The sequence below is a fragment of the Medicago truncatula genome, chromosome 7 (assembly GCF_003473485.1).
Source record: "Medicago truncatula cultivar Jemalong A17 chromosome 7, MtrunA17r5.0-ANR, whole genome shotgun sequence".
NCBI classification, from domain to species: Eukaryota; Viridiplantae; Streptophyta; class Magnoliopsida; order Fabales; family Fabaceae; genus Medicago; species Medicago truncatula.
The window spans coordinates 41,119,629-41,133,106 of record NC_053048.1 but is presented as its reverse complement, the minus strand read 5'-3'; the positions used below and the strand labels follow the sequence as shown (position 1 = coordinate 41,133,106).

The 13,478-nt window shown below is 32.0% G+C and overlaps 2 protein-coding genes across 2 annotated transcripts; one reads left to right on the top strand and one right to left on the bottom strand.

Moving 5' to 3' along the window:
* Positions 1-2,632: 2,632 nt before the first annotated feature.
* LOC11427547 (probable vacuolar amino acid transporter YPQ2) lies at positions 2,633-8,524 on the top strand. The gene is given in 14 exon segments (XM_039828296.1): positions 2,633-2,826; positions 3,040-3,214; positions 3,702-3,744; positions 4,649-4,675; positions 4,798-4,887; positions 5,285-5,445; positions 6,136-6,304; positions 6,390-6,512; positions 7,037-7,156; positions 7,374-7,394; positions 7,582-7,640; positions 7,770-7,860; positions 8,421-8,466; positions 8,469-8,524. Coding segments are annotated over 13 exon segments (1,140 nt in total). The 5' UTR covers positions 2,633-2,826; positions 3,040-3,059; the 3' UTR covers positions 8,504-8,524.
* A 789-nt stretch (positions 8,525-9,313) lies between these two features.
* Positions 9,314-10,642, bottom strand: LOC11433218 (uncharacterized). The gene is made up of 3 exons (XM_003624797.4): positions 10,157-10,642; positions 9,912-10,059; positions 9,314-9,765 (listed from the first exon to the last, which is right to left on the bottom strand). Exons 1-3 carry the CDS (start codon positions 10,538-10,540, stop codon positions 9,539-9,541), a joined length of 759 nt encoding a protein of 252 aa, XP_003624845.1. The 5' UTR covers positions 10,541-10,642; the 3' UTR covers positions 9,314-9,538.
* Between the last annotated feature and the right edge of the window lie 2,836 nt (positions 10,643-13,478).

The window sequence follows — 13,478 nt, the reverse complement described above, 5'->3', positions numbered from 1 at the left end:
GACAATAGGTACAATATACTTCTTGAAGAACTAAATGTATGATTTTTGGTAACTTAAAAAATATAAATTTTCAAGTTTAGGGGGCATTTTGCACATAAGTGCAAAATTTCAGGGGGTATTTGATCATAACCATAAACAGTTAACAGAAAAATTTAACGGAGGGGGTAAATTGATTAACGTTATGCAATTTCAGAGGGGTAATTGAAGTTTTGTTAATTTCAGGAGGGTAATTGACGAAACCTACAATTTCAGGGGGGAAATTGACTATTTACTCAATAAAATATAAACATAATAATAAATAACAAAACTTAAAATGAATTTCTTTTTCATTAATGTTTTTATAAAAATAAGTTAAAAAACTGTTTTTTCTATCCACTTAGATAACGAAATCGTACATTGTTTTCCATTCGCGTCACAAACTTTAACCACAAGACCTGAACTTCTGAACGGTTCCCAAACTCAAAGAAAAATCAAAGTTGCAGAAAAAATAATATGAAAAATTATAAAGTAGAAGCGAAATTCACTTAGCTATACGATATAGTTTTAATGAAAGACTTAGTAGTTTAATCTTTAATTTTTCATTGATATTGGTCACACATACATGGATACTTGTGAGAGAGAAGGTGAAGATTTAGAGCGATGGATGAAGGTTTTTTTTAAGAAATTTAGATATTCGTGGTGTTATTCCTGGTGTTATTCATGTGGATGATATCTTTTGCATTTCAGGGTGTGGTCACATGGAGACGGCCGATCATTTATTTTTATCATGTTTTACGTTTGCATCTTTGTGGCAACTGGTGCGTGACTGGATTGGTTGTCTTGGGGTGGACTCTAATATTATTGCAGATCACTTGGTGCAGTTTACTCTTTTGATAGGTGTTGGAAAAGCTAAAAGTTCTTTCATGCGGCTTATTTCGCTTTTGTGTTCTTGGGTTATATGGAATGAACGTAATAACCGCTTGTTCAATAATACTGTTACTTCTATTCCTCGCTTGTTAGATAAGGTCAAATTGTTATATTTAGGGTGGCTGAAAGCTAAAAAGGTTGTGTTTGTTTATGGTACGCAGAGGTGGTGGTCAAGCCCGTTAGAATGTCTAGGCATTGACTAACTTGTGTTTTCTCTGTTTTAGTTATTTTCTGACATCTTGTAATTTTTTAGTGGTCTTCTAGGCACACCTTGTGCTTGGGAACCGCTGATGGTTGTGGTAATATAATTCCATTTTGATTTCTTAAAAAAAAAAAAAAAAATTAGATAACAAGGGAAATTTTAGTACTATTAATAAATTTTAATTAAATTTAGATGTAATTGTAAATTTTTTGGAAGTGAGTAGAAATAGTTTTGCAATTTTTTTTAGTCAAGTAGCGTTATTGGCTAGAATTTATTGAACAATGAATTGTTCTTATCAACTGAGTTATGTTCATAGGTACTCTTTACAAATTTACTCTTCAATATATAAAATTTGATAATATTTTCAAAATGATATTTATTACGGAAGCCCTTAATATGAACCTCAAATTAAAGGGACCATGAGTGAACCTCAACAAATGACCTACACTAAGTCATATTTTTTGGGAAAACAAAACCTTACATCTTCTTCAAACACTCAATTCCTCCATCTTCTACTGTCATGTTCCCTTATTCTTGTGAAATTAAAAGTTGCATTGGAAACCCTCTTCCTCTTTGATGTGAGGATTCAAACTTTTCACTTACATCTCATAAAACCAACCTAATATTGTGGAAAGAACAAAAATTTGATTTTGTTTGTGTGGCTGTTCAAGCTTATCTCTAATGGTTTTTCAAGCTCCAATTTTATTTCAAACACTAGATTTTAAGTAATTTTTTAATGGTTGTCTTTCTCAAGTGTTTGATCGAAGATTAGTAAATCACCTCCTGAATAATAATTAAGATTTACAACTTTAACAAAAAAAAGATCGAATATTTTGAAATTTCCCATCAATAAATTTTCTACAGATGAAAAGGAGTTTTTGTGTTGTCAGTGTTTTTTTTTTTTGGTTACATGTTGTGAGTGTTTTACATGAAAGGAGTTTTTTCCCTGAAAAAAAAAAAAAAAAATTCTGACTGGCTGATGTAAGTCATTTGTTAAGGTTCAACCATGATCCTTTAATTTGGGTCCATATTAAGGGCACCCATTTATTACATATAATAAAAATGTAACATAATTAAAAGTATCATAGTAAATCCCTAAAAAAAAAAAAAAAAGAGTATCATGGTAAATAAACAATTGATTCATTTGAAATTTAAAAGATATCTTATAAAAAAAAATTGCTTCCAATGTATTAATTTTTTTTATGGTGGCCGGGGTTTAGACCACGACCTTACATATTTTATGCATTGTCCTTACCAACTGAGTTATGCTCACAATGACAAAGCTTCCGATGTATACTTATAAATTAAAGTATATGTATATCATAAATTTGCTTCATTGATGATTATAAAATAAAGAGTTATGTGCCTACTTTTTTGTTTAAAGAAGTTATGTGCCTACTTTTATATTTGAGGACACACATTACAATATATATATATATTTTTTAACCCAACTTGTATCAAAATTTAATTTGAACAACAATATTTGTTTATATGAATTGAGTATCAACTAATCGCCACAAAACTCTCCCTCAAATTTAATGAGGTTGTATTCTCATTTGACACATCACAAATGGAGACGTAACAGAAGATTAAAGATATGAAATGTATTTGATAGATATAAAGACGTAACAGATATAATGAATTAATCTTTTAATCATTTGTTGCTTGTATTGCATTTCAATTTTTGAAATGTATTACATCGTGTGAAGCTGAAGAAGGTAAGAACGATTCTTGTTTTTGTGACTGCACTGCATGTTACAATATTCGTTTTTCTTTGCATGTGTTCTTCTTGTGAACGTGAATTCAATCATTCAATCAATAATTGAATTGTTGCATTCACAATTTTTTTATTTAACCATAACATGAAAACATGCACATCAAAAAGAATTGAATTATTGCTGATTTTTTGCTATTTCATTTCTTGATTGTAGATATCATTTTATTTGATGCAATGGGAGTCTTTGATAGGGAAACAGCTTCTTACACCTTAGGTTGGTTGAGTGTTGTTATTTGGGTTATTGCTGAGATTCCTCAAATAATCACTAACTACCGAGCTAAATCTACCGATGGCCTCTCCGCCACTTTCTTGATCACTTGGATTATTGGGTAAGTCAGCTTTTTATTGTGTTTATCTTATTTGAATCGGTCCCTAAAGTATATAAAATCCGTCAATTTAGATGTTAAGGATCAACGTGACGAATTTTTATATAATTTGGAGACTAAATTAACCGTTTTAATGTACTTTATGGACTGTGCATATTATTTGTAAATACTTTAGGGACTATATAGAATGACAGTTTAGGAAATAGTTTATTCTTAAATAATTGGTTGCTAACTTTGCAGTTTTATTCGCAACAACTGTTTAGGCCTTAGATTCAGTTAAGGGATGTCGTTGAATGGAAGTATATGCTGTTGGAATCAGTTTGGTGTTCTCTTAAAATGGAAGTGAAAAAGTCGGAATTGGTTTTCTATGAAATTGTCGTATAATCTCATCTACAAACATTTTAATCTCATTTTTAATGATGCACTACTGGCCTTAGTCTCATAGCATGGTTCATTCACTGTTTTGATACAGCTTATTTATGCACTGCAGAGATCTATTCAACCTGTTTGGGTGCATTCTGGAACCTGCAACTGTGAGCGTCTCTCTCGTGTCTTAAATATTTAAGTAGCATGCCTCTTAAGTCTTACGAGCTATCTTTGAAATTTGCTTTACTTATTCCATTATCAAAATTCTTAAAATTTTATTGTACTGTTGAACTGATTTGGTGGTTTGGGCATTTAGAAAAAGACTTGTAGATTTTGTAGTAAGGAAAGAAGATTAGATGGAGGATAGTCAGATTACTAGAGGCAGAGGAAAAACTAGAGAAACTATTAAGTTCTAGAGATGAATGAGTTGGATTGAAATATGGTTTATGATAGAACATTATGGCGTAATTTGACCAATGTAGCCGACCCCATTTAGTGGAATAAGGCTTGTTTGTTGTTGTCTTATACTGTCGAACAACCAAGCGACAAGGATTGCACATTTAATTGTCCAACAACTGATTCCTGCTTGAATCACTAAATATGTTACTGCTTTAGTAAAGTGTATCTCAATGAGAAAGTGAGTTTTATTAGAAAGTTTCTTGAATGTTGCCTTTAACTGTTAATGATTATGAGTTCTTAAGTGCAGAGAACCATGAAAACTCTACTAACTCCTTCAAAACCCTCTACAACCTTTGAGTTTTAAGAGAGAAAGATGAGAGAGAGAGAGAGAGAGAGAGAGAGAGAGAGAGAGAGAGAGAGAGAGAGAGAATGGAAGGGAGAAAGAGTGCTCAGTAGTGTTTGTTGAATTACGGACATAGAACCTAAGGACCAAATTCTCCTCCGGGACTTACCCTTTTCAATTGATAACAAGGTTCCTCTACCTGTACCTCCCCTTATTTAATGTAACTAATCTTGCTGTCAAAACTCAAAACTACCTATTTTTGTTTGTAATTGGTGATTCTCAAAATTGATAAGGGTATGCTTAACGATTTCTTTTATTTCTTTATGCAGCTTCCAACTCAATTTTATATGGCAGTGGTAAGGACTCTTGCTTAAGATTGATGGGTTATGGTACCTAGGAAATCATTATTGTTATCTGGATTTCCCATTCTCAGTTTGCCGGTGTGATGTTACCTTTTTACTGATGTATTGATATGCAGCTGTATACAATTATAACTACTGTGCTTGGTTCACAAGCCATTTACTATGGATACATCTATCCCCGATCACAATACAAGAGACTGCTCAAGGTACAAATTCCTATCCCTATACTTATGCTTCATATGATCTTTTCGACTTGTATATGTCTGTTGATTATAATTGCTTTCCAAAATTTCAAACAGTATATCTCCCTCATTCAATCAGCGAGTTCATATTTCTTAGGAGTTGTGAATATGCGTAGACAGCAAATAAACGGAATATGATAATGTTTTAAGTGCGGAGTGAAGCTAACCTCGGAATGACAGGATCTTGAAAATTATGTAGCTAACCTCCAAGACTATATTTGACCATATTAGGTCGAAAGAGAAAAAGTCATAGATATACTCATAATTACAGTTAATTTTAAGAAAGTTTGTGAACAATTCTAGACAAACAAGTTGAGATACAATATTTTCATCTGTATTCTATCATTCTAAGAATGAGCAGGTTGAGACTCCAACAAAAGCTGGACAAGTAGAAAAACTCAGTGATGCTGAACAGAGTCACCAATTTGATGATTTCAGTAGAGGCACTGGTCGGAGTTCTCCTATTCCTCTTCCAGTGCACCTTCCAAGTATATTTACCGGAAGAGAAGAATTATTCTACCAGTAATAAATCTTTCTCATTAAATCTGTTCATAATGCATTGTTGTGCTCTAGCTTCTCACTTGTCCTCAATCTCCTGATGTGTTTAGTATGAAGAAAATATACCATTGTTCCTCAATCTTCAGCAGTATATAAATAAACTTCAATTCATTTCATCAAAAAGTTGTCAGTTTAAAATGCACTTATCTTCGATGTTATAAAACTGTAAAAAATAATAGTGTTTGGTATGTTTAGCCTTCCGGTTTGAGGACAAGCTTATTGTGTTCTCCTGAAACTGGTAATAACCCTTGCTTTATTCATAAACAAATAAGACTCAAGGAGCTCATTTTAAGGGACCGGATTGACGCCAACCTAATTATTAGGGACTAAAAGGGTACTTCACTAAAATAAAGTATGAACTTGCGGAAAAAGTGTTTGTCAAAATAACATTACTCAATTTTTCTGTTGTTTCTCTTGATTTAAATCTTCTAGATTTCTCACCAATTTTTTTACCTTCGGAAGTTTTCTTTATCAAAATATTGAAGATTCACTAAGATTTTTCTTCTTTCTGTTGAGCTTGCTGAGTATGGATGATTTATTTTGTGGTAATATGAGGAGAATAAGCATGAGTCTACACAAAATTTCTAGTGAGCTTTGGTTTCTCAATATTTTGGAAATTTCTTAGTATACTTATTGATGTTTTGAATTCATTAGGTCAGCAAGATCTCTGTCCAAGAGTCATACGCCAACAGCAGGATCCATCATAGCCCAAAGAATGTCACCTACTTCTCCTTTTTTGGATTCTACTGAAAAGAACTTACTTAGTCCAGATGTTGCCACACAATCTGACCCAAGTTTGAAGATCAAGTCTACTCTAAGTGTGGTAAACATTCTAGTGATATGGGCTACTTTGTTTATGTTTATGGCATTGTTAGCATCAAAATCTAATTCATCTAGTATTTATTCAGGTGTCCACATTAACTTTTCTTGGTGTTATCAATCTGCATAAATCACTAGAGAAAATAATTAATCCCTTGGTCTCAAATCCAAGACAACAATTTGTGGTGTATGTTGGACGGAAGCTTTTACAGGTATGATTAATGATTATTTGATGATGTGAAAAAGACTAAGTACTATCCCAACCCTTATATATACTAATTTAAGACTCCAAGTCCTAATTAAGTAAAGAAACGAATAATGATGATAACTAAAAAATGTGGAAACTAATCTTAAAAGATAATCGACGATACTATGATAAGAATAATTCCTATGAGATAATCTAAGTTACTCCAAGATACTACCAAGCCTCTACACACATTGTATAAAGTTTTATCGTTGTTACCTTCATTTTTATAAAGAAGAGTTAAATTTGGCATAAGGTACGATCTGTCAGTGCATACCCGAAACACTTTTGCATTAGGCGGTATGTCAGATATAAAACATTCATGTACTCTTACCCAACAGCTTTGAACCAAATCAAAAACCAACAACTTGAGATTTTCGAATAATTGGTTCATGAGCGTTATATTTCTGTTAAACAATCAACCATGTCAAAACAAAAATAAAATGAAATACTTTTTGCAGTATTTGTCATCAATGCTTACAGCAATTGCAGGTTAGCGGGGATCAGCTTATGGAAAATGGTGCATCAAGAACAAGTAGCATTGGGACCTTCTTTGGTTGGGCAATGGCAGTTATATATTTGGGTGGAAGAATGCCTCAAATATTTTTGAATGTAAGTTATATACATACATTCCGATAGCTTAGTATGGACTACAGATAAAATTTATGTTACATGATATTATTGTTGAACTGGTAATGGACTGTAGTCATTCATCACACCTTTTATAGCCTGTTATTCGTTAAACTAGGAAATGTGTGCTATATATTTGAAAAACTCCATGTCATCTAATAAGCAGTTTATATTGATGTCTATCTCAACAATTTTGCAGATCAGAAGAGGACATGCTGAGGTCAGGAAACTTAACTATTAAAGCTGTGTTCCTTTATTTATTTTACTTTTGATTATCATTAGCAAGTTAAAATCCCTTCACCAGATTCACCTTTATGAGAGTTAGCAGTAAAAGATATTTTATTCTAGTTGCACAAAGTGGTATTCATGCATACCGCGAAGAGTTTGAAATCTTTTATGATTTGTAGGGCCTCAATCCTTTGATGTTTCTCTTTGCTTTAATTGGGAACGCTACTTATGTTGCAAGGTATGCATCTGCTTCATACTATCTTCTCTGTTTAAAGTTTTGGCACCAAAGTGACTTTTGCCAAAATGTAGCTAAGGTGTGATATTATCACTTGTATTTAATGAGAATGTACATTATCTTTTTATGTAGCATACTTGTGCGCAGCTTGGATTGGTCAACAATCGGACCAAATCTACCATGGCTGGTAGATGCTGGAGGATGTGTCCTCCTTGATTTTTTCGTATCCTTTTAATTTTATATATTTATCTTCAATCAAATTATTCTTGCAAAAGAAAAGGGGATTCTGCATTGTTTAAGTTATATGTAGGGTCAGCATAGATAGTCTTCGAGTTTAGCTTATCAACTTAAAAAGTTATGTATTGATTTCCAGAGGCCTCTTAAACAGTAAAATATAGTTTCCTCCATTTTCATATGAACTAATAATTATTCTGGTTATAGACACTGAGGAAGGAAGCAATCTAAGTACACAAGATTTATGGAACATCACTCTTTAGCTGAAAAGAAAAGATAATATGACTATACCATCGAATTAAAGAAAATAATAACAGTGAAATGATAGATAACATGTATATGATGTTCCTGTTGAACCGTGTGCAGAAAGTTAGCATTCAGAAGAAATATGTCTATATTTTTTTAATGGCCAATAATAGTAGTTAGTTGCTATTTTTGTTAGAGGGGGAAGTTGAACCCATGACCTTCTTATCACTCTAATCCCTATGTTCCTCCCGAAAACCACCTTATGACTCCTAGAAATATGTCAACCTTAATATATGTTTTTAGATTTTATTGCAATTTTTATATTTTCGCTGTCGGACCTCCTCAAGCCTGTAGACAAATATAATCATCAGACTGTTTCTTATTGAGGAAGAAGCAAGGATATTCAGGTCTCTTACTCTGTCTTGTATGTATATATGCATGTACGTCTGTGCCATGTTTGGATGTGTTTATGCATACCATGTACTCCCTCCGTAGCAGAATATGTACATTTTTGCTTATATAGGGTTATTTGGTTTCTAATATGTCTTCAATTATGTCTGTTTTTGTTAGTATACTGGTGTAGATGCTGCTAAGACTAATAATGTTTTAAGTGAACGAATGAAAAAGAGAAGGTATTATCTTAATATAACAAGAAAGGCTGGCAATGTTTGGAACATGAAAGGCTTTGAGGATAGTTAATTATTATCTATTCTTCTGGAACTTCAAGAACAACCCTGTCACATAATACTTAGTGTTTATTCTAATCGTGCAATCATATTTTGATTAATAATGTTGTCTTCTTCTACTTTCAGTTGACCAAAATTATTGGCAATTTTCTTTGATTTCAACCAAAACTATATCATTTAATAAAGCTGACATGGATGTTCATATCAATATTTCCATCTGCACCGAATTGACCTAGATATGTGAGCTTGAAGCTGAATTGGTGAATGGTGATAGCTGCTTAATTGTTAAAATCATTGGCCTAGTGACCATAATAACAAAAGGAAGTAGTTTTGTTCATTTGAGACATCAATTTTGTTTGAGGTTAATGCTACCATTTTGCATTCCTTTTCAACTTGCTAACTGTGTCAACCTGACAATTTCAACATGACATTATTAATGCCATTTATTAAGACATTAGTTTAGTTATTATTCAACTTTCAATCAGTACCTGTGTTTTATTGGTCTAAATCTGCAAAATCAATGGAAAATGTTTGGATTTATGAAGTTTAATCCTCCTGATAAATATAATTTTTTTTGTAGATCATTACAAAACACAAAAGTTTAGTATATGGTGGCTACTACTTCAGGATTCCATTTTGCGATGCTTGATCAAGAAGACTCTTCCCGGCATGTAATCCTTGACGATTTTATACATTTTGTAATATCTAATAGAAGTGAAGAATAAATTCATGCATTTACTTGTATTCATATGCTACAAGATGTTCTGAGGTAGCATTAAGCCTTGGAAGCTTTGCCCTTGGAGCTTCAGTGGCACCATTAGACCCTTGAGGGCAGAACACAATGTACACTGATGCATCACGACCAAGTTCTAGATCGTATACACGCTTCCCTGCAGCATATTCTCCCATAAGTTGGTAGGATCTTTCTGATTGATCCATTGCAACACAAATATCATCACTACCTGCTCAAATTCAAGTTAAAAAAAATGTAATTTCTCCAAAACCAATCATATAACATTTGTGTTCGTTGAGTTCGATTTTGATTCGGATTAAGATACAACTTGCATGTATCATGTGATACCTAACATTCAAGAATGGAATTACTCACATGCAGCTAACTCTATTTGCGTCTGGTAGATAAATTCCAAAACTGCTGAAATATCTTTCTCAAACTTAAGAAACGGTCCATTAGGGAACTCCATCTTTCTCAGTTTACATAGTCCCTCCCCTAACTCCATCATAGCTCCTTTATGATTCTATATTCAGCACATGAACAGATTTTATTTAATTTGAACAATAATACATAATCCAAATAAAATGAAAACTAATAACAAGACAAGTAATATTGAAAACCTGATTGAATAGGTGATGAAATCCAACTGCACATTGCAGTATTCCATGAATTAATGTTCTTGATGGCTCTTCAGCATTGTGCCAAAGTGATTCAAGATAGTCATGACATTTGTAGTACTCTCCACCATTAAATAGAGTCACTGCTTCATCAAAGTTGTGCTCTTCTTCTTCTTCGTCTTCTTCTTTAGTGAAATACCTGTATGAAACAACAAAGAGCTTTGAGTTGTTGCTTTTGAAATTCAGGTGCTGCTTTGGATAAGTCACTGGATTGAAACCTAAAGAAGAAGGGATGAGGTATGGATGATAAAATTGGGATGACGTATGGTAGATAGTTTTGAGGAAAGAAGAAGAAGAAGATGAAGATGAAGATGGAAGAAGAGCCATAAATGATGAATGGTGTGAAAAGCTTTCTCTGTTTTAGCCATATTTCCATTCATTTTTTATGTGGTTGGAGTGGAAGCTCAAGCTTGTGACAAACAAGAAAAAGAAAGACTTTCTTGCACACTTAAAATTTGAAATAACTATCAATTTCTTCATTAAATTATCTCCCTCTTTAATTTAGTCCCTAGCTATACAAATATAAAAATTTGTCAATTTAATCCCCAATGTATGAGAAAATTAGTTAATATAGTCTCTAACATCTTAATAACATTAACTAAATTGACATGTTGTGTATACTTTAACCATTACTTATTATATTTATATAATTTAGAAATTAAGTGTGTACTTTAACCATTACTTATCATAATTTAGAAATTTACCAACTGAGTTGTTTAGATGGCCACAATTTTATGGTTTAAATGCTTAGTTAATTGTGCGACTTAACTGTAAGATAAATTTTAAGTTGTTCCGAATTATATTATTAGAGCAAAAATTTGTTGAGCTTCTTAAAGTCCATTGGCCATTGTAAACCAACAAGTTGAGTTGAAAACATTTAAATGTGTTATGTTCAATCATTTGAGATACTAAGCTCTTTTGAAAAGCTTACGAAAATTAATTGAAACTAAAATATGAACATATCATGACTTATTTATATACACGGTAATTGTTATGGTATAAAATGAGTGTAAATAAATCTTTCATCTTTTTTATATTTTTAAGAATTTAATTTGTATACATTGATAATATTTATTAGTGTGTATTACGAAGGTTAGGAATGATATAATCTTTAATAATGGCGTGTTTGTACTCTTTTTCCTTCTAGCAGGATTTGTGCATCTTGTGCGATCCTCGCTTAATAATATTTGTTTATTCAAAAAATTAGTGTGTATTACGACTTATTAGTATATGGTTAAATATTTTGAACTTCACAGGAGCATTCCAATTCATTATGCTTGAGCATCTATTCACTTGTTAAAAAATACAAAAATAACTTGTGAATTTCACGTAAATTCAAATATGCACTAAATTTATACCATTTTGCTTTGAAGTTTTACATGAACAATTCTAAGATAGTATCAACAACGAGTGAGTCTAATAAAAGAAATTAAATTTTTACAAACTCGACGAACCAATGTTCAAATTTCAATTGAAAAAGAATTTTCACAGTTCATATCTCAAATAGAATCGGAAAAAATAAAAGATTTTGTCACGGCATGTTTGCTTCCAGATCTTTCTCCAAAAGATGGGCAACCAATTAATCTAATCACTCGTGAGATGTCGTTATCTTCATGCTTCCTTCAGACTATGACTATTCTTTTCGATTATCTAGCTAGTAGTTTGATATTTTATTTACATGCCTTTTTTTTTTAAGCAACATGCCTTGTTAAATTGAGTATTGAATTAATATGTTAGTAGTTAGAATGAATAAGTCACGAGTGATTATTGGCCAAAAGCATTTCTTTGAAAGAGTAATTATTTTAAGGGTCCTGCTAACCGGTGCCCCCGGGGCACGGGTTAAACATACCATAAAAAGGAATTATTACCATAAAAGGAAACTGTTTTGACATTATTATAAATTAATTACACAATTTCAATGCATTAATTACTATATAATTTCCTTTTTCATACCCTTAACCAGTGCCCCGGGGGCACCGGTTAGCATTTCCCTTATTTTAACCAGTGGTAAGAGTTTAATATGATAACCTCGAAATAAAGTGCATTTAGAAACGATTGTTTTAAAATAACCATTAGCTTCACTCTAATTGATAAAAAAATTGAAATATTCATAGTAAATTCAAAATGAGTTGGTTATTGGCGTGGGTTTCCTACTCATCATCTAAATTTTTGTTTAGACCATACAATGTTTTCAATGTTGTTAAGCATAATCTCTGTCGAAAAATATGTTGGTTCTCCCCTCGATTTTTTATACACATAAGAGTCAAAATCAAACCTATGAACACATGTTTAAGGAAACTAAGTCATTGTTGGTGAACACATCATCTATATTATATAACAAAAAACACTCAAATTTGTTGTACTCGCAATAATATATCCACAATCATTATATAATTTCAAAATTGCCCTTAAATTAATTGGTAAGTGTTATGAAAAATTACCATTATATGGAAACAATAAAATTAAATATACGTGACTATCTTCTTTTTTAAATAAAAACATAACTAATTTCTTTGATAAATGTGAAAATATGTATTTTTTTTTATTTATAATTGAGTTTGCATGGTGAACACTTAAATCCAATCTTCACACTCATTTAAAGCAAAAATTATCGGTCAATATTGGATTAGACATGTATATGTGATTTGAGTTTGCTTTCCAAGTCTTCCTTCCATCACCCTTTTAATATGAAACTTTATGTTCCACTCTCACATGGGGTTACCAGTTAGTACCTACCACTAATAAGCGTCTTTAGATAGTAGTTTACCGCTAATAAGAGTCTTTGTGTCAAGCTAATTAAAATCCACTTAAAATATTTAAAACTAAGCCTAAGTGTGACTTGTGCATTGATACCTCACTTTCTCTTCTAAATTATAACTTTTAACTAGTATGGACATATGTGCTAAACACGGGTTAACGGTAACGGGTTAGATACTCATCTAATTATTTTACCAAATGTCAAGCCATTTATATAGTCCAGTGACTTTTAAATGTGCCTTACTCACCATCAACAAAGATAAAGAATAGTCAAGAAATAAATAGAATATACTATATTATCATAGAAAGAAAGCATGTAATCCAAATATTGTTCTAAGGCAGCAAAATTTGGACCACCACCTGATCAAGAACCGTGCGTAAATTGTCTAAAGGCAGGCAATAAAGCAGTGCATGTTACCTACAAGGTTAATGATGACCCACTATACACTTGCTTCCCAAATCGATCCACCTATGATAATTGATATGGTAAACCCACAAGGACATTTCT